General features: G+C 43.5%; 1 protein-coding gene across 1 annotated transcript in view; it reads left to right on the top strand.

The window, feature by feature from the left end:
* Window positions 1–1,082: 1,082 nt before the first annotated feature.
* The window catches only part of P3h2 (prolyl 3-hydroxylase 2), a 154,374-nt gene continuing 131,741 nt past the window's right edge, over window positions 1,083–23,715 (top strand). The window contains exon 1 of the mRNA XM_041678316.1: window positions 1,083–1,752. Within this exon, the coding sequence (XP_041534250.1) occupies window positions 1,285–1,752 (468 nt within the window). The 5' untranslated portion in view covers window positions 1,083–1,284. The remainder of the gene's footprint in view (window positions 1,753–23,715) is intronic.

The raw sequence follows: 23,715 nt of genomic DNA, 5'->3' as shown, positions 1-23,715 counted from the left end.
GAACACGGGAAATGGCATGACACTCTGGCAACCTTCTTGGACAATTGCCATTTCACACAAAACCTTTCTTTGGGAAATTCAGATCAGCTGGAGAATATATGTGGTTCTTTCCTTTTGGTCATCCTCCCCGTCTTCCAGAGACTATGATAAGATTCTCACAGACAATTCTAGACAAGCAGAATTCCTCCCAAGAAATTGCAGGCTGGACTCCAGAGTCTAGCACACACACATTTTTTTTTTCCTCTGAGTGTGGAGCCAAGGAGCAGAAAAGAGGGGAACACCTTGGCTATGAAGGTATTTATGACCCAGGAGAAGGGGAGGAGCAGGAAAGCCTCCAGCTAGTTCCCTGGACTCTGGCAGCTGTTTCTGTCAGAGTTCCCACTTCTAGATTGATGTTCATTGCTTAAGTCCCAGAGTACTGGGTTTGTTAAACTGCCTCTTTGTTTAACTCTCACAATAGGGATTTATGTCCAAAGAGCACTGGACATGTTGGGCATTTGGCGGCCTTAGAAGAGGTAACTGAGGCTCTGCTGCACAGAGTCACACATCTGGAAAACTGCCAGAAGCAGCTTCACCTTCCTCCAGAGGTTTGGACAGGAAACTCGGGTCATTTATCGTCCTCTCCTGAGCACACTCTCCACACAGTGCAGGAACACATCCACACACAGCCAAAGGAGAAGGCAAGAGAGAGGGAGACCCTGCCCTCCTAGAGGGGGAAACCCTGCCCTAGAGGGAGCAGGAAGCTTCTATTCCCGTGGCCCAGAGTTAGGTCCATCCATTGCTTATGCTTAGCTGTATAAACTTAGGCAAACCAAATCTCCCAAGTGCGTTCCACAGAGGCTGAAATGGATCTTCGTGTTGACTCGGAGGGTGAAGGACTGCGAAGAGTAAAACTGCAGAATGCGACAGTGAACCTCACTTCCTCAAGTGCATTAGAGATAGCAACACTATCCTCTTCTGCCACCCACAAGGGACCTCACAAGCAAAACTTGTCCCTGGGGTTTGCCTCTCGTGCGGCTAGCTCTCAGGCCGCTGGAGCGCGGCTCCCGGAGGCTCGGCGGGCGGCAGGAGGAGCGTGTGAGTTGGAGGCGTCCCTTTAAGAGCGGCCAGCTTGCGAGCCTCCGCCTCCAGGACCGCAGCGCGCCGCCGGTCACCTGGGGCTGTCGGGTAGTAGGCTCGCGGGGGACCGGCGTGCTAGCTCGGGGAGCCGGAGCGGGGCTCGGACTTGAGGTGCGGCGGGAGCAGACACGGAGCGCAGCTGTTCCCGGGTGGGTTTGGCGGAGGATGCGGGAGAGCACGTGGGTGTCGCTGCTGCTGCTGCTGCTGCTGCCCGCGCCGCAGTGGGGCGGCCCCCAGGACGGCCGCCCGGAGCCGGAGCCGGAGCCCGAGCGCGGTCCTCTGCAACCCTTCGATCTGCTCTACGCTAGCGGCGTGGCTGCCTACTACAGCGGGGACTACGAGCGTGCGGTGCGTGACCTGGAAGCCGCGCTGCGCAGCCACCGGCGCCTGAGAGACATCCGCACGCGCTGTGCCCGCCACTGCGCGGCGCGCCGCCCGCTCGCACCCCCGGGCGCCGGCCCGGGAGCCGAGCTGCCCTTCTTCCGAGCGCTGCTCGAGCGGGCGCGCTGCTCCCGCAGCTGCCAGAGACAGCGCCTGGGCGGCCCCGTATCCCGGCACCGCGTCAGCGAGGACGTGCGCAGCGACTTCCAGCGCAGAGTGCCCTACAACTACCTGCAGCGGGCCTACATCAAGGTACTAAGCGCGTCTGCCTCTAAAGCCCGCGCGTCCCTTCCTAGGGCTGGCCCCGGGCCATTGCTCCCATTCTACCTTTCACAGTGGCTGTCCTGTGCGTGAAAGTAGACGCCCAGAGACTAGATGGACTTAGGCAGGTCCCCTTTGCTCTGTCTCAGCCTCAGCTTCACTCGCAAAAGGGGGCTGGGCCAGTAATATTGTCTCAAAAGTGTGCTACATGTGCCTGTAGTCTACCTAAAATGCTAAATTCCTTGACATACCCTAATCCTGATTTCTCTTTCTTCTCCTGGTCTGCAATCTGAACCTTCTAAGTTTAACAAAGTTTTCTCAAGCTAAAAGGAAACATGGTCCCCAAGCGAAGTTATTTCTCTTCAACTATAGAAGAGCAAAGAGAAAAGATGGGGGCAGTATGCTTGAGGCCGTATGAGGCAATCTCATTGAAAATATGGACTTTGGGGGGTACTGTTTCAGGTTATTAGGGGTTCCTCCCGTCCCGGTTTGCTTTACCTCAGATGCCCAATGCTTTCTGGTTTTATTTGCATCTATTTAACTTCCGTGAAGGTACTGTCAAGAGGTATGCAATCCAACTGTCATATTTTCCGAACCCACAGTTTAAAAGACCTAACTGGACGCATAGCAGGCAGATTTAGAATGTATTCCTTAGTCTCCACTTCCACAAACTCATGTTTCTCCAGTTCTTCCTACCTTCGACTTTCTGTCGAAGTGGGTGGATATATCCAGGGCTTTCCCACAGCGGTGGGAGGAGTTAATAACGTCACAACAGAGACCTCATCTCAAGGCTCCAGCGTGCGCAGTGCTGAAGTTCAGGAGTTGACTAGACTGGGTCAGGCAATGGGGAGAAAGCCAAATTTCTTTCCAGGACTTGTGAATTGTCTTTCTCCTGCTGTTTCCAAACGGTGTGCTAAGGCATGCATTAAGCATAGCGTTGCTTTTTAAAAAGAGAGTGGTACAGTATTTCCTGTTCTTCCAGGTATCAAGTCGATTCTGGGAGAGGGCCCCATGAGAGTCAATAGCAAAAATATTCCAAGTTGGTTCCCAGAGCAAAGTGTGTGTGGTTGGGTGGTGTGACCTCCCCCCCTCCCCTATGTATGATCCTCCTGGGAGTTTCAGGTGTGAGGGGAGATGATGTAGCCATTTTGTTGAAGGTTCTGTAGTACACGGTAGGCAGATTTTCTTTTCTCAAGAAGAAAAGGAAAAAAGAAGATGCATGCTCATACTGGGTCTTCTGAAAAACAACCATGCATTCGTGCATGGTCACCATGGATTGCTGTGGTTCTGTAGTTATATATTTTCATATAATATTAACATTCTTTTGTTTTCCTTTGCCCCTGTTCCGGAGATGGAGGTCAAAGAAGATGAAACCACAGGCCTAACAGTCTTCAAACTTTTGTAGTGACCTTCTTTCACATAACTGACAATTTCTGAAGAAGGAAATATGTTCCCTGCTTTGGGAATTTGCTTGTTAATACCTAAAGGATACATTATAGTTTTTCTCTCCTCTGTGCTACATGGAAACTCTAGGGAGAAGCCTTTCCTTTGCTTCCTAGGGACACACACACACTAGCCCCAACATCATATAGGCTAAAACATCCAAAATAATAAAAGGCCATTCTTGAGCAATAAGAGCTTTTGACTGTGGGATTCAATGGCAGGGTGATCAGCTCCTGTGTATTTGGATATAGTCATAAAGCCATGTGGTACTGAATTGCTTCTGATATCTGCGATCTAGTTTGCACTTAGAAGCCTACTCCTAGGCCATAAGTAACTCTGAAGAGCAAAAGATGCCTCAGAGTTAAGGTAGCACAACCATTCTCAGTGAGAAGATAAACACACTGCGCTTGCTCTCAGGAGTAATATCTTCCTATATCCTGGGTCATGAGCTGCTTGTGGCAACAGATCCCTGATGCTCTAGTTGGAGAAATAAGAAGAGTTGAGAATTGTAGACTCAGATCTCTTGCACTCAGATTTCTCTTTTGAGAGATGAAGATTGGGATGTTCAGAAAGAGAAAGGGTCTTGGTCCTTGCCACCTGACCGGTATCAGTTTAGCACGATTCGGTGAAGTGAGCTCAGGACCTAGAGTCAGCCTGGGCTCTGAGGCTAATGGACTCCAACCTGCGCTGTGCCCAGAGCCGCTTCATGGCTCCGCAGGTTCTGTTGAATGCTGCACTAGCAGTGATTATGCTGAATAATCGTAATTATTCAGTAATGGAAATCATAATTGGACAGTTCTGGGATGAGTAGGTTTTTGTTCTCTAAAGTCCCAGGTACGCCTCTGTAGTGGTGTTGTATGCAGTCTCCCCAGAAGCCTGGCATGTAGGGGAATCTTCTGAATAGTGAGGTGGTGTTAGCTCTCCAGAGGGATGGTTGGTGTGCATGTTTGCAAAGACAGGGTAAGACTCCTCCCAACTTAAAAATCTCTCCTTTGTAAGATATCGTTCAACCGTAGCCTGAACCCTAAGATACACCTATTAATGTTACGTTTCTTGTGAGAGTGTACAATGGTTTCTCTTTGCTGCTGGTTAAAGTCTAAATAAAGAGTTTAACACAGTCTCTCTGTCCTTTCCCCTCTACCGTCCTATTTCCTTATGTCTGACACTTTGGATCTTAGCCTTGTTATTCTTCAAAGGAAGCTAAAATCGGAAGTCTAAGGCCACCATAGACAACCCCAGTTTCCCATCTCCACAGTTGCAAGGTGGGGAAATGCTAGACTACCTGCTTGGTTTGAGTTTAGTTTATGACAGTCTGGGGCCTGACTCAGACAAACACTACAGGCGCAATTATTTGCATTGTTATTGTGGAAGTCAAGGACTCCCTCTCTTTACAATGTTGAAGTCATCACTCTCCGAAAACCAAGAGAGACATCTGTGAGGTTCTTAGTGTCCTTCCGCAGCTCCCAGCAGCTGTACTGAATGGCCTGGCAGAGAACTTTCCCCCTTTGTCTTTTTCTTTCATTTTAAAGTATTTTTTTTTTTATTTTGGTGAGGGTGTTGAGACAGGGTTTCTCTGTGTAGTTTTAGTTTTGGAGCCTGTCCTGGAACTTACTCTGTAGACCAGGCTAACCTCAAACTCACAGAGATCCGCCTGCCTCTGCCTCTCAAATGCTGGGATTAAAGACCTGTGCCACCACTGCCTAGCTTCCTGTTTTGTACTTAAGAATTCTGGGTGTTGTTACAAAACCCCTTTCCCCTCTATCCACTTAGTTGGCTTCATTAGTTTTTTTCCTTTCATCAAATTTATCTTTAGCCTTTATCACCTAAAGCTGTACTTCAGAAAGGCCTCAAACCACTGTGCCTAGGTTATGAACATCTTTGGTTTTAAAAACAAACGCAAGGGAGAGATTTTTCTGTTCTTATCTGTGTCCTGAATTGTCCGGAATGGTTTTTCTGTATCTTTTTCTTCCACTGTTCCTAGCTGCTTAAAAAGAAACTAGTGCTGTTGTTTATTTTCTTACTTAAAGCATGTTTGCTCTTGCATGTTTTGTCCTTGAGTGGGTGCTTTGTGAAATCTGACCTTTGTGTTTCTTCCTAGGATTAAGGGAAGGTGGGGGTGGTGTTTAATGTAAGCAATTCTGCCCCGCCTCCCATCATCTTCCAATCTCCTTATCTGGACCCATAATCTATTTGTGATTTGTACAGAAGAAAAAAAAAAGTAAGCTCAAGTTATTTCCTCACTCCAGTTCTGCTTTGCAGCTGCTTGCTCTTTCTGGACTGAATGCCTTCAACAGGAATTGAAAGCCAGAAAGGACCACTAAATATGGCTGTTGTTGGTTCAGAAGCAAACCTTGCCCGATCTGACATTTCAGTCTTTTTTTCAAGGGTTTCTAGAATATGCACAATCACCCTTCAGTTATTTCAGAAGGCAAGGGTTTATCTGCTTGAAACACTATCCTGAAATATTAGTTATTATTCAGAAAACGAGGCTTCCCCTGCCTCTAAAAAGCCTTTCTTCTTTAGTCCTTGAGTCAGCAAAATATGTCACCACCCCATCCCACGTCCCATTCCTGAGGAAGGAATCCTGTGAAATTCATTGCGAAGCCAGTTTCTAGGTCCCGCGTGGTCATCCCAGATGTTTCCCTGTCAGGCTTGTGCATCCCAAGTCTGCGCACCTCTGCTTATAACACTTGTAAGTGTTATAAGCCACAGGGGCTGACAGTTCAGTTAGATCAGAAGGGAGCAGCGACTTCTCAACCTGGGCCTTCAGGGATTCCTTTATAGATGTTAATAAAGGCAAGTAATAAAACTGACCTCCTCAGTTATTATTTTTTTTTAAACAGACCATATCTCTGGGAATCAAAAAAATTCTGTCAGTAATTACTTGATTATTGATAGACTCTGAAGAGGTTGTTGTCCGGGAGCAAAGTGTGAATTTCTTAGAAGCTCAGGTCTCAGGGCTAAGGGACTCCAGGTGAGATTCTTTTCATCAAATAATAGTGTTGGGGCATGAAAGCAGGAGAGATAATGGTGTGATTCTAGAAATCCAGTCCAGCAAAGGTAGAGATGCTGACTATGGGCACTTACATGCTTTGTCCGAGAGAAGCCCGAAGACCATGAAGGATTCTGGCCCTTCAACAATGTCACTAGATTGGCCCTAGATTGGTAAAGCAAAGCAGGGCAGCCATTGGGATTGCGGTCTAGAATACGGGCATTCAACCCTCTCTAGTCCTGTGTTTTTTTCCCAAGCTCTACATAAAGGACATAATACCGGCCTATGGCTTCCTGTGGAATCTGTGGTGCTGTGAGATTGACCTCTTGCCTTCAGAGGCAGAGCAGAGAGACGGCAAGCCTTCCTGGGCTCCCCACCCCTAGCCTTTCCATTCACAGGGTACATAATTCATTCAGCCAACCATCGTAGTTGTCTGGTGGAAAATTTTGCATTTCTCATTACGAGCAACAATTCTTTTCTTTTTTTTTTCCATTCCACGTTCTTCCACAATTTTTTTCTGCCTTTTAATTCATCCCTCCTTTCCTGCTGTCTGACTTCCTAACTAATTTCTCCCAGGCCTGTCCATCACTTGCCAGATGGATGATTGGAGGGAGCTTTCCGCAGGGTGTAGTGGGCTCGTGGGGCCTTTTGTGTTCAGTGCTGCAGAGGACTACAGATTCTGGTGGGAAAGAACCGGGTTTGTTTGTACCCTGTTCTGCTGACTTGTGCTGTGTAGCTCTCTATACTTTCCTCAGGCATTGTCTTGTTGTTGGTCCACAGGATAAAAGCGTGTCTGAGAGGGGAAAGTTAAGGTGATTCTTGCGGGAACAGCTAAACCAAGCAAGCTAGAGAAGGAGGCAAGGTCAGCTTTCTGGTTCAAATATAAAGGAAAAGCATAGAGCCCTCTACTAGTGAGATACACAGTCTGAGCATCTCCGCTGAGCTTCCCTTTCTTTCGTGTTCCCCCATGTGTTAGCCTTTAGCACGGACTGGAGAAGAGATTGTCCAGATCTGCATCTTTCTGCAGCTCCTCCTGTCACACTCATGGAACGCTGTGCTCCAGCCAGCTGTTTTTACAGAGGAGAAAATGAAATTGGAGGAAGGACACGGCTGCTCAGGTTGAATTCAGTTAAATAGAAGAGCTGAGAGCTGAACTGATGGACCCAGACTCCCTCCCTCCTTTGTGATATTGCCCTGACCTTTATGAGTGAGACCTATGCTTCACTTCGGATGCATAAGACTTGAATGAAAACTGGCACATTTATAATACAAGTGGAAAGTACCTACCACGATAGAAATTGGAGGACTATTTTTTATAGTGTCCCTGTGTGTTCTATTTAGAATAAGAAAAGCTACTCAGCTCTGGTGTAGTAAACCAAGCTGAAAAAGAGAAGTAAACTTACAGACATTTTGAAGTGTGGGAAATCAGAGTCTGGGGGCTTGGAGAGAGACACACAAACACGGTGGGGGCAAAGCAGGCTGCAGAGACAAGAAAAATAAATTAAAGACATCGTAAGGCTGCAGATTAAAAAGTGAAGCAAGCCGGGTGTCTGGGATAAGAGGAGGCTGCTCTGAGGAGCCTATGGATGTTCTACTTTCCAATATGCTTGTCGCTGATAAAAGCAGGGACTCAGAGACAGGCACAGGGCTTCACCCAGTCCTGTCTGACCACCATCTCTGCTCCTTTGAGAGAGTTCGGCCCTGGTGAGCCAAACCAGAGTGGCTAAACCAGTTTCCTCTGAAGAGGGAAAAAACCCCTCTTGAGGGAGATTCCATTTGCTCAGCATATTTACCAAATGGCATGCTCCCCCTCCAGACAGCAAAACAAACAGTGCAGGGAAAGACTGAACCACCACCCCCCCCCAAAAAAAAATGCTAGCTGCTAACTTACATTAAAATATCCTTCTTTTCCAATCAAAAAATTAAAAAAAATATTATTGATCCTTTTAAGGTGTAGCTTTCTTTTTAGGTCTGGGAGTTAGGAAGAATAAGGTATTTTGTCCGTCTTCCAGAGGGTCACAACCTGGTGAAGGTTAAGAGAGGCAGAGGTGGCCCTGTGTGCTTAAGCAGTGGCTGTGCATGGACAATGTATTTGGAAGCAGTGGGATTAGCTATGGAAAATGCTTACAAACACAAACAAAAACAACAAAATTACAAGAGAAAACAAAACAAAAACACAATGTTGTACAAGAAGGAAGTTAAAAAATAATAGCAATTTAAACATTTTGATAGAAAAGAAGGAATGAGATTCTGTTAGACGCAGAGAGAGAAAAAAACACGTGAAGAATTTTTTTTAGTAAGAAGTAGCTCCAGGCTGCACACAGAGATTTGAACTTGGGACTCCAGAGCTGGTGAGACTGAGGCAGGAAGTGAGTTCCAGGCTGGACTCTGACTCTGTAAACAAAACAACAAACAAACAAACAAACAAACAAAAACCAAGATGAGATAAGAAGAATACAAGCAGTCTAAAAACTAAATTTGCTGGATCATTTTTTTTCTTAAAGAATAAACGCACTTCTGTGAGAATTGGGAGGTGGGAAGGACCTGGAAAGAATTGGAAGAGGAGGAACAATGTCAGAATATATTGTATGTAAAACTCTATTTTCATTAAAAATGTCTAGGGATAATGGATTAATTTTAGAGAATTTGACTTGTAATTATAGAATATATTACTTCAAAGTAATATATGTATCCTCGTGGAATATAGATTTAGTGATTGTTTTTTAATTTGTTAAAGGAAATGTCATTTACCATTTCAAGTTTCCTTAGAATCTTGGAAATAGCTATTTTTCTTTTTATGACTTTTTTCTTCTCCCCTTTGTGAGTCTTAGTCTGTATCTTTATGGAGAACAATAATATCTAGCTCACAGAGAGGATGAAAGGATAAAATGGGAAGGTATTTGAGGAGCTTATTTATGAAAGATATATATGTATATCTTGAGGGGGGAAAGGAAGGAATGAAAGGATATCACCTGTTATCCACAGTGATGCTATGAAAAGATGACCAGAGGGAAACCTGCCCCTGCTGTGTGCAGGTGAAAAGGCCACAGGGAATTCTGCTTTATCAAAGTAATCATGCAATTATTTTTGTGCTATGAAAGGTAAATATATATTTATCTTGATATATATGCACACACACACACACATATATATATATGTATTTATATATCTATAAAGCCATTAAACTGGTGAAAGATTCTTTTGTGCATGTGATGCAGAATCAGACCATAGTAAACACATAGACCAATTATCAAACTCTGAGAACCATATCAGATAATCTTCTTTATTTGCCTTGTTTGCAAAACAGTTTATGAAGAAACTTAACATACCAAAACAGTCATTAAAAAGTCATTGAAGACAAACAGCCAGATTTAGCTTTGAGGAATTTATGACTATAGGTTATTAGCAATACTAGATATCAGTTATTAACTACTCCTGTGCTCCTGGTATGCTGCATTATTTATGAGGATTTTCTTACAATAAGGTTAAGATAGACATTCTAGTGAATCTTCCCTTTGCAGCAAAGATACTGAGGGTGAAAGATGAAATAACCCCGCCCACCGACCTCCAGATGGCAGGACTGGTACTGAGCTAAGCCGGAATCTGAAAGATTCCAAGTATTTCTGGTCACAAACTCTGAGTTCTTGTACACCTTTTTTTTCTTTTTATTCGTTCTTTTCTTGTACAATACATCCAAACCTCAGCCTCCAGTCCTCCTAATCACGACCCACCTCCTCCCAGCCTCCCTGTCCCCTGGATCCACTGCTCCTCCATTTCCCTTCAGGCCTACCAGGGATTTCAAACAAGCTTGGCATAACAAGATGCAAAAGGACTAGACACAAAGCCTCACATCAAGGCTAGATGAGGCAATCCAGAAAGAGGAAGAAAGGATCCTGAGAGCAGGGTAAAGAGTCAGGACACCCCCCAACCCCACTGTCAGAAAGTACCATAAAAGCCCAAGCTAAACAACCACAGCTTGAATGCAGAGAACCCGGCCCAGAACCATGTCGGCTCTGTGGTTGTCTTTACAGACTCTGTGGTCCCCAGGGAGTGCTGCTTAGTTGATTCTGAGGGCTGTGTTCTGGTGTCCTTGACTCCTTTGTCTCCTATAGTCCTTCCTTCCCCTCTTCTGTAGGATTCCTGAGCTCCACCTAATGCTTGGGTATGGGTCTCTGCATCTGCTCACATCAGCTGCCAGAGGAAGTCTCTATGATGACGACTGGGCTATGTAACCATCCATGAATATAGCAGAATATCATTAGGAATCATTTTGCTGACCTTTCTTTCCTTCCTACCTTCCTTCCTTCCTTCCTTCCTTCCTCCCTCCCTCCCTCCCTCCCTCCCTCCCTCTCTTCCTCCCTCCATCCCTCCCTTCCCTGACCTCCCTTCCTCCCCTTCCTTCCTTCCTTCCTCCCTCCCTCCCTTCCTCCCTCCCTCCCTCTCTTCCTCCCTCCATCCCTCCCTTCCCTGACCTCCCTTCCTCCCCTTCCTTCCTCCCTCCCTCCCTCCCTCCCTCCCTCCCTCCCTTTCTTCCTTCTTCCTTCCTATCTCTCTTCCTCCCTCCATCCCTCCCCTCCCTGACCTCCCTTCCTCCCCTTCCTTCCTTCCTTCCTTCTTTCCTTCCTTCCTTCCTCCTTCCCACTCTCCCTCCCTCCATTCCATTCTTTCTTTTTCCTCTTTGTCAGTTGTGTTTGGATCTACCCTGGGTGTCTGAGCTATCTCGCTCTGGTTCTCATCCAGGCAGTGTCAGGTGTGGGCCCCCTCTCATGTTGTGGGCTTCGAATTAGACCAGTCCCTGACTGGCCACTCTCACAAGTTTTGTTCCTCCATTGCCCCAGCTTATCCTACAGGCAGGATAGATCATAAGTCGAATACTTTTGTGCCTGGGTTGATGTCCAGTCCCACCCCTTGGAGTCTGGCTTGCTTATAGAAGATGGTCGGTTCAGGCTCTATATCCTCCATTACTTGGAGCCCTTGCTAGGGTCACCCTTAGGTTCCAGGAAATTTCTGCTGCAGTAGGCTTTTACTCAATGACCCCCAATTCCAGTCAGCACTCCCCGAACTCTGTCCCTCGGTCCCTTTCTCCTTAATCCTGTCTCCATGCCCACCTGCCCTCAGTCCACCTGCATAATCTATTCTATTTCTTTGCATCCCCCCCTGAGTTCTCCTTGTTACTTCGCCACTCTGGGTCTGTGGACTGTAGCATGATTATCCTTTACTTAACAGTTACTATTCACTTATAAGTGAGTACATAGTGTGTTTGTCTTTCTGGATCTGGGTTGCCTGGCTCTGGATGGTTTTCTACTTCCATTCATTTGCTTGCAAATTTCATGATGCCATTTTTTTTTCTAACAGCTGAGTAATGCTGCATTGTGTAAATATACCACATTTTCTTTATCCTTTCTTTGGCTGAGGGACATCTGGGCTGTTGCTCTAGGTGAAACTATCATTTCACCAGCATGACGCCTATGACCATTCTCATGGTCACAGTAAATCCAAGATAAACTGAAAGCTGGAACCAGTGCTTCCTCTGTAGCAAAACATTATTTCTAGTGACACAATCACCAGTGGTGTTTTTAATTCTTTATTGGTGTGTGTACGTGTGTGTGTGTGTGTGTGTGTGTGTGTGTGTGTGTGTGTGTAGCATGTGTGGAGGTCAGAAGAAACATATTTTTTTTTCCTGTTACCTTTGCATAAATTCTGGGGATTGAATTCAGGTCTCCAAGTCTATGTGAAAAGGATGTCTGCCCATCAATCTGCCTCACTGGCCCTGATGTCTTTTATTGAGAATTGTTAGTATACTTGTAATGTTAACCAAGACGGTAGAGATCTATGTTTATTACTGCACACATTGAAAGATAGTTTCTTGAATAGCTTCTAGCCCATGAATATATGTGGTTCTGTAAGGAGGCTAAAGGAATGGAGAACAGATTTCTTTCCAGCAAGAAAAGATTGATTTTTTTAATTGCTTGACAAGTAATTACACAAGTTATCTAACCATCTGCTGCTCTTCTGTCTAAATAATTAAATATGTTCCTTGTAAAGAATTCTTTATTTAAAACTGTTGTTCTTTTTTTTAAATGACTACTATATGTTTGCTTTTATAAAGTATTTGTTGTTCAATTTTAATTACATTTGATCCCTTTGTAAGTTTGGAAGACACAGAAGGGAAATACCAATATTTATATATAAAACTTACTTATGTGTTATTGTCATATTTGATATTTCCTTGATTTTCCATGTACTCATAAACATACTTCCTGAAATACAACATGCCTTTATTTTGGTGACAACACTTTCCCTAACTTATTGTATCTCAAACATTAAAATGTACACTTTTCTTTCTTATAATTCCTTTTACAAATGTCAAAGCATGCATCAGTGTAAGCTCTGAATTACAGGTTTTCTGGGTAACCCTTTCCATTGGTTGTTTCCAGTTACTGGATATTATGAATAAAGATGATATGAACATAGTTTAGCCAGCGTCCTTGTCGTAGGAGGAAGTATCTTTTGAGTATATGTCCTTCAGTGGTATAGCCGAGTCTTGAGGTAGATCGATTCACAATTTTTTGAGGAACCACATGCTGATTTCCATATTGGCTGTACAAGTTTGCATTCCCACCAGCAATAGTGGAGCATTACGCTTGCTCCCAGCCAGCCTGAGCTGTCACTTGTGGTACTGATCTTAGACCATCCTGACAGGTGTAAAGAGAATTCTCAACATAATTTTGATTTGCGTTTCCCTGATGAATAAGGATGTTGAATATTTATTTGTTTCTCAGTCAGTTGAGATTTCTCTATTGAGAATTCTCTGTTTAGATGTGCAGTCCATTTTAAAATTGGACTGAAGTGATTCACTGTCCAAAGATGAGGACTGAGGGACAGGCATCCTGGGAAGTCCTTTCTTTTGCTCGCTGAATGTCCTTTCTCTCCTTTGCGCGCATAGTTCATGTAATATTAGCTCATGATTTTTCTCCATAGGTACAGTTTTTGCTCCACATATCAGTACACTAAAGAATTTGAAGCTCTGGAGCTGGGTAAAATAGAAGAGCACTTAGAGTTCATCTGGCTCAGAACCGCTCTTATTAGGGTTTCTCTTAAAGCCCTCCCTTTGGATAAGAGCCCTTCAAGCAGCAGCTGAAAAGAAGATGTGCTAATGTTTAACTCTGTGGTACTTTGATGTGGTAGACAAAGTAGGCCATTTTCAAGAGACAAAGCTGGAGTGATGACTGAGAAAACAGTGGCACGTGAGAAGCTATTGAAATGGGCGAGTAGGCCAACAGAAGACAAGGGACAACCCAAACCTCAATTGCTCTGGGCCTTAGTGACATTGAGGAATCAAACCTTGTTCTCGGAACAAGGTCCTGTTTATTAGGAAAGTTGCTCCCTAGACTAGCAACTTTCCTAAGGTGTGACAGGATGCTTCAGAAGAACATCAGACATGAGCCAGTCAGATGCTAACAGGGATGTCATGTTTAGGTCCAAGAATTTAGTGATGTCAAAAGAAGTGAGGTTTTCTAATGTAGTTTTAGCAGTACTCCGTGGTTCCAAAATTTGTTCTTTACTCACACATGGAATCCTTAAAGACTTCCAAATTGGAAAGACTTATAGTTTTGTATCTCATTTTGCAGTCTGCTTAGTATAACCCTTTAGATAAGTCACCAACATACTCTCTGCAGGTAATCTACAAGCTTCAAGAAAGAAATTGGATAAACAATACCAAGACATTAAAGCATTCATAGGGATCTACCTTCTCAGAGTAGTAACAAGATCTGCCTGTGTGATCAGCAGACCTTTGACCTCTGACTCAATCTTGATGGCATCTGAAATAGTTTTAGTCATTACAGGGAAGCCTGAAAGCTTTAGGTTAGATGCTACATTCCCTGCAACCGATCAGACATTCCTGTGTAGAACTGTGTGTATACCCCTCTTTAGAATAGACTAAAAAAAATCATTCCTATTCTGAATTGCTTCCTTTCCTAATAACTTTGAGGTATGATGAGATTCTATGGTTTAGCTCCCAACCCTTTTCCCCCAATTCTGATCAGTTTGACATGGGTGTGGCAAGGGTGTCTGGAAGATAGTATGTATGAGAATATCCAAGTGATATTAAAAGAATATTTAAATGACATCCTATCTGGATGTTAAATTTGTACCTAATATGAATTAGACCTTGTTAGAGACTACTTTAAAACATCAATATACAGAATGTTATGAATGATATTGAAGTAGTATATTTTCTAGTCCCTTTTTATCCTCTAAATCTCTTCCCACAGTTCTAGTTGGGAAAGGGTAGATATTGGATACCAGCATGGGACAGAGTGGGGGTCAATGGCAGGAGGTGTGGAGGGGTGGAAATCGAAGAGAGAAGGAGCATGAAACAAAATTCTGGGAAGAAAAGTGATGGGTGAATGGGACTAGAAATCCATGCTCTTGCAACACCATGCTGACACCAACATGTGTTGGCATGCCCTCTCCCCCAGGTTATCTTGCTACGGTGTGCTGGCTGTTTTAACATGTCAGAAGTTTCAGCAGCTATGACTAACTCGTTCTGGTCCTTAGACAGGAGAGGACATGTGTCGTGGAATATTAATTTAGCTATGTAAAATGAGTTGCACTTGTTTGTGTTGTAGAATAGTGCTTTAACCATGCAAAGGCATGCTGCTTTTGCTGCTGTTTAATTATGTAAAGCTGTGTTGCTGTTTCCCCTTGTCTGCTTAAGGTATTTGATTGGTCTAATAAAAAGCTGAATGGCCAATAGCTAGGCAGAAGAGGGGTAAGTGGGGCTGGTGGATATAGAGAATAAGTAAGAGGAAGAATCTATGTTCGGAAGAAGGGCAAAGGAGAAAGAGAAGGAGGGAGCCAGGGACACCCAGTTAGGCAGCTACCAGCCAGCCAGGTGTGGAGTCGGACATGCAGAATGAAAGATAAGAAGCCCCAAAGCAAAATGTAGGTGAAGAGAAACGAGTTAGTTTATTACAAGAGCTAGTGGGACAAGTAAGGCTGAGCATTCATAACTAATAATAAATCTGTGTCATGATTTGAGGGCTGGTTGGTGGCCAAAAGAAAGCCTGCTGCAGGTATTTCCCTCTTCAGTTGTTTTTGCTGGCATTTCTAGGTGCAGGCTTCTTCAGGTTTAAGATACAAAAGCAAAGAGGAATCAGGAATCTACCTCTATGGTCATCAGGTGTTATGGTCCCTAGCAAGTCCATCTTGTTTCCTATTTTAGGTTTCTTTCTCTGACTGGACACTGTGCTTTGTCCAGAATTTTTTTTCTGTGCTTAAGAGGAAATCTTAGTAAAAAGTTGGTTTGTTCCATCATTTTCATAACCAGAAGCCTTTGCACAGATTCTGAAAGACTTGATGATGATGATGATAATGATGATGATGACAATAAAGACAATGGTGGGGGTGGTGCCGATGGTAATACAATTTGGAATAGATTTCTAGGATTCTAAATGGGGTTACTAATAATAGTTTACCACACACACACATTCTCTCTCTCTCTCTCTCTCTCTCTCTCTCTCTCTCTCACACACACACACACACACACAACCCAGTCCCAGAGTCTTTCTGATCTCAAACTCCTCCAGCCAGTTTAGATCAGAAGCACTAAGCCAGCTCTGGGGAAGTGGATTGTGTCTTAGCTCATGGAAGGATCTGAAGGGAATTCTTCCTCACTCCTGCTTGTGAAGTATCAACTTCTGCTTTCCCCTGTTCTAGAGCTGTAGGCCAGGCTCGTCAGGAATGAAATCTGTGAATTAATTCTTCACAAATGAATGAATATTTGACCATACTGGTCTATTTTTCCAACGGAACAGTTAACAAAGACTTGATAAGTAAGGTTGGTGGTGTAGACCTGCATCTTAAGAGTCATGAGGATCACTCAGCTCAAGAGGCCAACCCAGGCAACATAAATCTGGTTACATCTGGGGACATTGTTCAGTAGTCCTTGCCCAGCATGCATAAGGCCCCAGGTTCTATTCTTAGTACTTAAAAAATAAATAAACAATAAATAAAGAACAACCACTCTCCATGTCTATAACAGATATTGGCTCTCTCTCTCTCTCTGTCTCTTTGTCTCTCTCTCTCTCTCTGTGTGTGTGTGTGTGTGTGTGTGTGTGTGTGTGTGTGTCTGTGTAGGAGGGGAGTAAGCAAGGGAAGAGGGCTAAGAGAAATTCACCTTTAACCAAAACCAGTGAACAGTTCACCTAATATATTTTATATGGCATAATGATTTAGATTAGGAATAAGAAAAATAATGTTTCCAAGCAATGATTTCTGACATACTGTCTCAGGGTAAATGTAGAAGTGTGATAATCAGTACTTTGTAAATTTTAAATTCTTTTTTTTTTAATATTTATTTATTTATTACGTATACAATATTCTGTCTGTGTGTATGCCTGCAGGCCAGAAGAGGGCAGCAGACCCCATTACAGATGGTTGTGAGCCACCATGTGGTTGCTGGGAATTGAACTCAGGACCTTTGGAAGAGGAGGCAATGCTCTTAACCTCTGAGCCATCTCTCCAGCCCTAAATTTTAAATTCTTGCATGTATTTGATTTAAATTGGTCTAAAGAGGTAGCCTTGGTACTTGGTAGAATTTCAAAAAATACTTACTTACTTTGAACTACCCATTCTCACAGATTTTCTGGAGATTTACATATTTTTAAATATTTAAATTAAAACATTCTGTGCACTTGGTCACAGTTCTTAAAAGATCCTTCTTGAGCAGAGACAGTAATGTGGTAAATGGATTTGTGATTAATCATAGTGAGCTGGGTGAGATGCCAGGTTAGAACAGTCTGACTCTGATTTTATAATAACCTGCCACAAGTTCTGTACTGCTCTTTTGTACTTAACCGCTTCATTACTTTAGAATCTTCGTTTATATTTGACTTTGTGTGGTAGTTGGATCAAATTCAGGTCCTTGCACTTGGTGAGTAAGTACCCTGCCTCTGAGCTACATCCCCAGTCTGTGTCTTCATTTGCAAAATGGGGTAACTGGAGTGGATAATCTTGGGATTCTCTACCAAACTCAGGCTATTTTAATACTTGGCATAAGATTTCCTCTGACAAACAATTCTTTTCATGTTACAGATCTGTGCTCTTCAGTTGGATCTTAACAAGCCCCCGTATCCTGCCCTTTACAGCATAAAAGTGTTGTTTAGATACTAAGAATAAGTAGAAAGTTATGGCTTGTCACAGTGGTAGTCAGCTGTGGAGCGGTAGGTACCTTGTACTCTAACCAGAGAATGGTGGAGGTCTTTTTTTATTGTACACAGTGTTTTCTCCTGTCCGATGTTCCCCAGTACCACTTGGAAGGGGAACTTGTCTACAGGTTCATTGTTTTTACCTTCTAATCCCAAATGCATACTAACTTTGTGATGTTTTCCCCAAGCAGCTATGCGATTTTCATTAATGTAGCTATTTTTGCTACATTGCTGCCCCCCAGCCCCCCCAGCTTTAGCCAGTTACACAATTTTTAGTTCTGGTATCTATTACTACTGTAGTCTCTATTATCAGACTTGCAACTAAGAAACACTGTGTGTGTTTAATCAATGTATATATAGCAACATATAAAGGTACTATTAACATTGCAAATTTAATAAAGCATTGATGTCTGAATACATAGAACTAACAACATAAAATGTTTATTGGTAGTTAATTGGTGGCTATCAATCAACTGACAGTAGAAGCTACTGACGAGCATGTGTGAGTTTTACAATGCCATAATTATTGAAAGCTAATGAGATTGCTTTGAAAATCACAATAAAAGCATGCACTTCAAATTTGTGCAATATACCTGTATCGAGTATCTCTTTACCTCTGAAATTGTTGGAGGTCCATACAGTAAGCCATGTGTGACTGCATTTGCTGCATGAGTTTTCAGTGAGGACTGAAGAAAACGGATTTGACATGTTCAGGACCCTCAAGCCTGCCATGGGAAAGTCGGAACAGGATCTCACTCCTGGGAGTCTTGTTTCACTGATAGCTTCTACTTGGTAAAGTAATGTTGATGAGTTAATGAAATGTTCCTTCTTATTTTTCAGAACATCAACTTGCTCGTTTCTACTTAAGTACACTGGTTAAAAAGTTCAATAGATGTGGAAAAATTTCCCCACCACTTCCTAGGTTACATAAACCAGATATGGGTAATGGAGATATAAATGAACACAGAATTTCTATTTGACCTCCTTCAACACATTCCAGACTCGTGAATGCCTTTATCCTTGGGACGGGCGTAGACACAGAGCTTAGAACAGCACTTGGGGAATGTGTGTTGGGTGGGGGGAGCTGCATGAGAAAGCCACTGGGTAGACTATTTGTAGCTTCTTGCTTTGAATTCCTATGGTAACATCCACTCCCCAGGATTATCTAGTGACGCCTGAGAAAGTGAGCAGTAAGAATTGGGCATTCAAATGAGTTGTTCTAGAGGGCATGCGTGAGACAGAGTAAGGAGCTCTGAAAGTCTGCAACAAGAGCTCCCAGGCAGCCCATATCATCGTAAGGGTCTCAATTATCTTCACATTCTAAGAAGTGTGTGTCCTAGTTGTGTGTGCACATGCACATGTGAGATTGTGTGTGATCATGTGTGACTGTGTGGAGCCCGTTTGTGGGTGTGTCGGTCTCTGACTAGCTTCTTTACCGCATGGTGCATGAGAACTCAGCATCATGACTTCTGACTGTCAGTAGCCTGAAAGGAATGAAGATCGGGAGGCCCAGAGCAGTCCCTGTCTAAGTCATACAGTCAGTGAATCGGGATGTGAGCTAGGTGACCGAGCGTGCAGATCAATCCTCACTCATCCTAGGCTTATGACTAGGAGTGGTTGGAGTGGATAAGACAATCGCCTCCCATCTTTGCCTCAAGCTGTGAAATCAGGAGCTATGCTCATATAGCTGTCTTCAGTGCCTCACGAGAGCCCACAGAGGAGGTTGAGCATCAGTGAGTCAGACCCTGAGAGCAGCAGAGAGGTGTGACTCGGGAGAGGATTGCAGACCCAAGACCAACATTCTCGCCAAAATGTCACAATTGCCATGGGTTCTGATTTGAAGTACTTTGTAGACACAGAACAGCAAATTCGAATACGTTTCCATTTCAAGACCCTCATAATGCTGTTTCTGTGAGTGTCTATGCTCAGTGTGGTGTTTCCATGCTACAGAGATCACAGCTTTGTCTGCAAAATTCCATGCACTATATGACTATATATGACTGCATGACTATGTATATGAAACATCTAGAATGCACAATATAGAAAGACAAAGAGAGTAAGTAACATTTTCTGAGCCTTGACTAGTGTAGGGGGTTTGAATATAACTGCATACAGAAGAATAGGGTTTTTTGATGAAAAAATTATAAAATTATATTGCAGATATGTTGTATGAATCTCTGAGTATGCTGTAAACACACTGAATTATACACCACAAACTGAAGCTCTGGCATATGGATTAGATCTCAAAAATGCCCTTACTGGGCAGCAAGGAGGGTTAAAATCCATTCATTCCACCCTTGAGTGTTTGGAGACACTTTGGCCTTTTAAAGACATCTGCCCTTGCTGGGTGGCGATGGTGCAAACCTTTAATCACAACACTTTGGAAGCAGAGGCAGGTGGATCTCTGTGAGTTCGAGGCCAGCCCGGTCTACAAGAACTAGTTCCAGGACAGGCTCCAAAGCTACAGAGAAAGGAAACCCTGTCTCGAAAACCAAAACCAAAAGACATCTGTGCTCACTGATCAGGGGCAGTCATAGGAGGAGCTGGTTATGAGAATATTGTTTCCAACCAGAAGTCAGCACAGGGGCACACCTAAATGTGGGGTCACCTAAAAGCTTTTCCATCTGAAGCAGATAATACTGGAGCCTAGATACTATTTCCAACTGGCTATCGAATTCAGCAGATAACACAGCTGTATAAACTCAGGTCTGTTTGTGTGGCTCCTGGTGTATACGCTTGTGTTTTGCTTGTAAACTTCCTTCTTCTGTTCTGTGTAAACACTGATGGATTTCATTCTCTTGTGTGAGTTTCAGAATCTAAAATAGGACATTGAAGCGGTGGATTCGGATGGCATGTGACATTAGTGCTGCTGTCTTTAATATTGTGAGGGCTGGATCTTCTTAATCAGACTCAGAACATGTTATCAATTTTGGTTTCTGCTTAACTTGGCATAGCCCTGTGGGTTTAACTGTCTCTTTAACCTTAGTCGACATGAGATGTGAGAAAAATTTGAATTTTTATCTCTGCTCTTAATGTTTTGAGTGAGATGTGTTATTCTTTCACACTAGGAATTATAAGCAAAATATTGGGCATTGTATTGTTTTCTTTAAAGAAAATGTATGTGTTTAACAACTGAGGAGTTACCCTTTATGCTACAGAGTGAGATAAGTTGCCGTGAGATACAGTTCAAATTCAAACTCTTTTGTACAGCTGTGTAGTGTTGGAATGTCCCTAATATTGTCCGCAATTGGTGTTAATGTCCCTAAAACTACCCAGGTAAGGAGGCCTGGCTAGTCTTCCTGGCCATTTTCTTTCTCCCCTCTTTACTTTGTGCCATGACAATACTTTTGCATCTTTGTTTTCCTTGGTTGTCTTTGGTGGGATGAGAAACAGTGCTGATGAGAAACAGTGCTAAAGTCTGTCTCCTTCCCCAGTGACTGCATCAGGAGGATATTCCTTTATATGGATGTGTTCAGTGCTTTTCAGATGATACGGAATTATGTGCATGCATCCCTATAGCTCAGATTTATCAATTATTTGGGCTTGTACAGACAGAAAGAGACACCCAGTACCTATTGTTGTTGCTGCATTGTACACAGGCACAACCAAACCGTTCCATCAGGGATGTCACCTTGAGTCAGCCTTTCCAAGGCCACCACTGTCCCAGTGACTTACGAAACTATGTGTGAGTTCTTTGGAAATCATAGGAAAAATGTGAATCAGTGAGCTGTTTAACTTGGTTGCTAAATTTAGCCCAGGGCTTCTCAGACTAAGACAAATCTGTCTAGAATGGTTCTTGTTGCTACCAGCAACAAGGGTCATAGAATTGAAGGACATCAGATATACAAGCAAATGGAAAACAACTTCCTAAAGTAATGCCTTCCAGAAGAATCCCAAGGCTAGATTTAGAGCTGAAAAAGAACTAGCTAGGAAGTGTTGCTTATCTTGGGATTTCCCGTTTGTGGTTCAGAGCGGTAGTGGCTATAGACTGGAAGATGTGGCCCAGGATTTGGATGTAAGCTAACTCTGGTAATGAGCTGTCAAATAGCATTTTTTCAATGCGTGACCCGCAGATTCCATCAATCAAGCTGAGGTTCATTTTCTTCCTGAATTCTGGCTGTCTGACACCCCAGGTTGCTGGACATTGCTCTCTATCCAAACTTGTGAAATCACTAGAATTAATCAAAATTCTTTCAGTTTACGACATGTAGCATTTTTCTTCTGGGGAGCAAGGTGACCATGTGAAATGATTCCTTTTATTATGCAAAAGGAAATCTAAATGACCTTATTGGAATCTTATAAGCTTGGATTATTTTGCTTGTTTTTATTTTTCATGACACGTTTTCTCTGTGTATCCCTGACTGATCTAGAACTCGCTCTGTAGACTAGGCTGGTCTCCAACTCAGAGATCTGTATACCCCTGCTTCCCAAGTGCCTGGATTAAAGACATTTGCCACCACCCTCTGGGTGTGTCCTTGCTTTTTATCTACTACAGCTACTACCTTCCTTGTAAATCCAACAGCCATGAGGTTGTCTTTTCAGTAATCTTCCTATGTCTTATTTTGCCCTAATAAACTTTCCAGCACCTTGGAACTTCCCTTTCTGCCCTTCCCTCTTCATTTTATCTTTCAGCCTGGGCCAGATGCATGCCAGTGAGGGTATAGAGGCAGATGGCCATTTGTATTGCCATTAAGACTGACTGCCACTTTTCCCAATGTGGCATGCTAGGCATGGTGACACTCAACTCCTGTCCATTGAACACTGCAGGGAAATGGCACATAGCCTGTCTGTGATGCCTGCTAGCTATGGCCGTGTGATTACAACTGTGGGATTTGAACTGGTGAGCACTTTTGTGCTAATGTTGCTTAATACAACTTCTCCAGGTTGATGTTCAGATCATTCATAGTATGGTATTGGCATCCATGGTGGCACCCTTTTGTCTCCAAGTCTTTTAAGGTTAAGCTTTCACAGGGGATGGACATGTAAGATGGGGTGTGAGGAAAGGAAGGGAGGGCACTCATTTGAGACACTAAGCAGGTAAGGTGAATGGGTGTTTGTATTTTCATATGCGTAGCAGGGAAAGTGGGAAGGCCAGGGATGTACATCTGGATGACATGACAGGCATACTGTCCTTCCATGAGCAGGAAGAAGAACCATGGTGGAGGGTGCAGAGGAGGGAGAAACAATGTTACTCTCGCTTATCTTTGCCCTCTACAAAAATCTCATTGTTTGTGCCCAATGGCCTTTCATATAACCAAATACATTATTGCCTCAAACAAATGGACTTTCAAAATATAGGCACATGCCAGAAATAGTCAAAAAAAGTTCAGGTCCTGGCTTCCGGGACAAATAATCCTCTTACCCAGTGTGCTCTGGGCTCCCTAATGCTAGATAGCTGGAGTAGCAGCCTGCCTCTGGGCACCATTGACCCTCCTCTTATTTTTAAACACACCCATTTAAGTACAGTGCATCTCTGAATAGAAGCAGTTTTTTGATTTTTGTGTCTGGCTTTAAACACATACTATTTGCCAGTTGACCCTCTTCTTGACAGGATCTGTGGAGGGCAGAGGCTGGCAATTGGTGATAGATGCCTGGCATTGGGTAATTTTATCTACCCATTATTGTGTGTGGCCTTGCGTATTGGTTAAGAGAAATGCTTTTCCTAGACATTGTGGCTGAGACTCACATTAACATGTGCAGTCTCCAATAGGACCCCACATTTAGCATCCCTATTAATAGAACTTAGCAACCGAACTACTCTTGTCATAAAACATCAGGGCTCTGTGCTCTGTTGTCTACAGGGTTTTCTCCAACACCCCACCCTCTGCGCGTCTGGGCTTTACTATGTTATAAGAGATACCTTGAGCTGGCAAAAAGCTATGGCCAGCAACTCTCTTAGTGCTACTCAGTGCTAGCTTCTGTGAGCCCTGGTGATCTTCATGTTATACCCTAGGTGAGAGATCAGGGAGCAAATTGGAGCTCAGTGCTGCACCTGGGCAAACTTAACTTAGTGGGAAAGCTGTCTCTGTAAACTATGCAAAGGCTTGGATTCTCTAACCAGCACAACCAGTAAACCCAAACACACGTAACCATACATGCCGTGGGATTGCCTGTTATTTTGGTTTGTTCATGATGATAGCTCTCTTTACTCACACAATGAAAATTAACCTTGATATTTAAATATCACTCAGTAAATAATGCAGGCCCCCTCTCACAGTGTTTTCAATAGAGCACAGGCTTACAGAGTTCCATCACATGTTGAGGAGGGAGTAGAAGACTCAGGTATGGTCCCCAGAGAGCTGAGCA

Source organism: Microtus oregoni, unplaced genomic scaffold (assembly GCF_018167655.1).
Source record: "Microtus oregoni isolate MIOR12 unplaced genomic scaffold, Mior012 000029F_ref0000214, whole genome shotgun sequence".
Classification (NCBI taxonomy): Eukaryota; Metazoa; Chordata; class Mammalia; order Rodentia; family Cricetidae; genus Microtus; species Microtus oregoni.
Note: the sequence above shows the minus strand (reverse complement) of the source record. Positions and strands in the feature narration are given on the sequence as shown.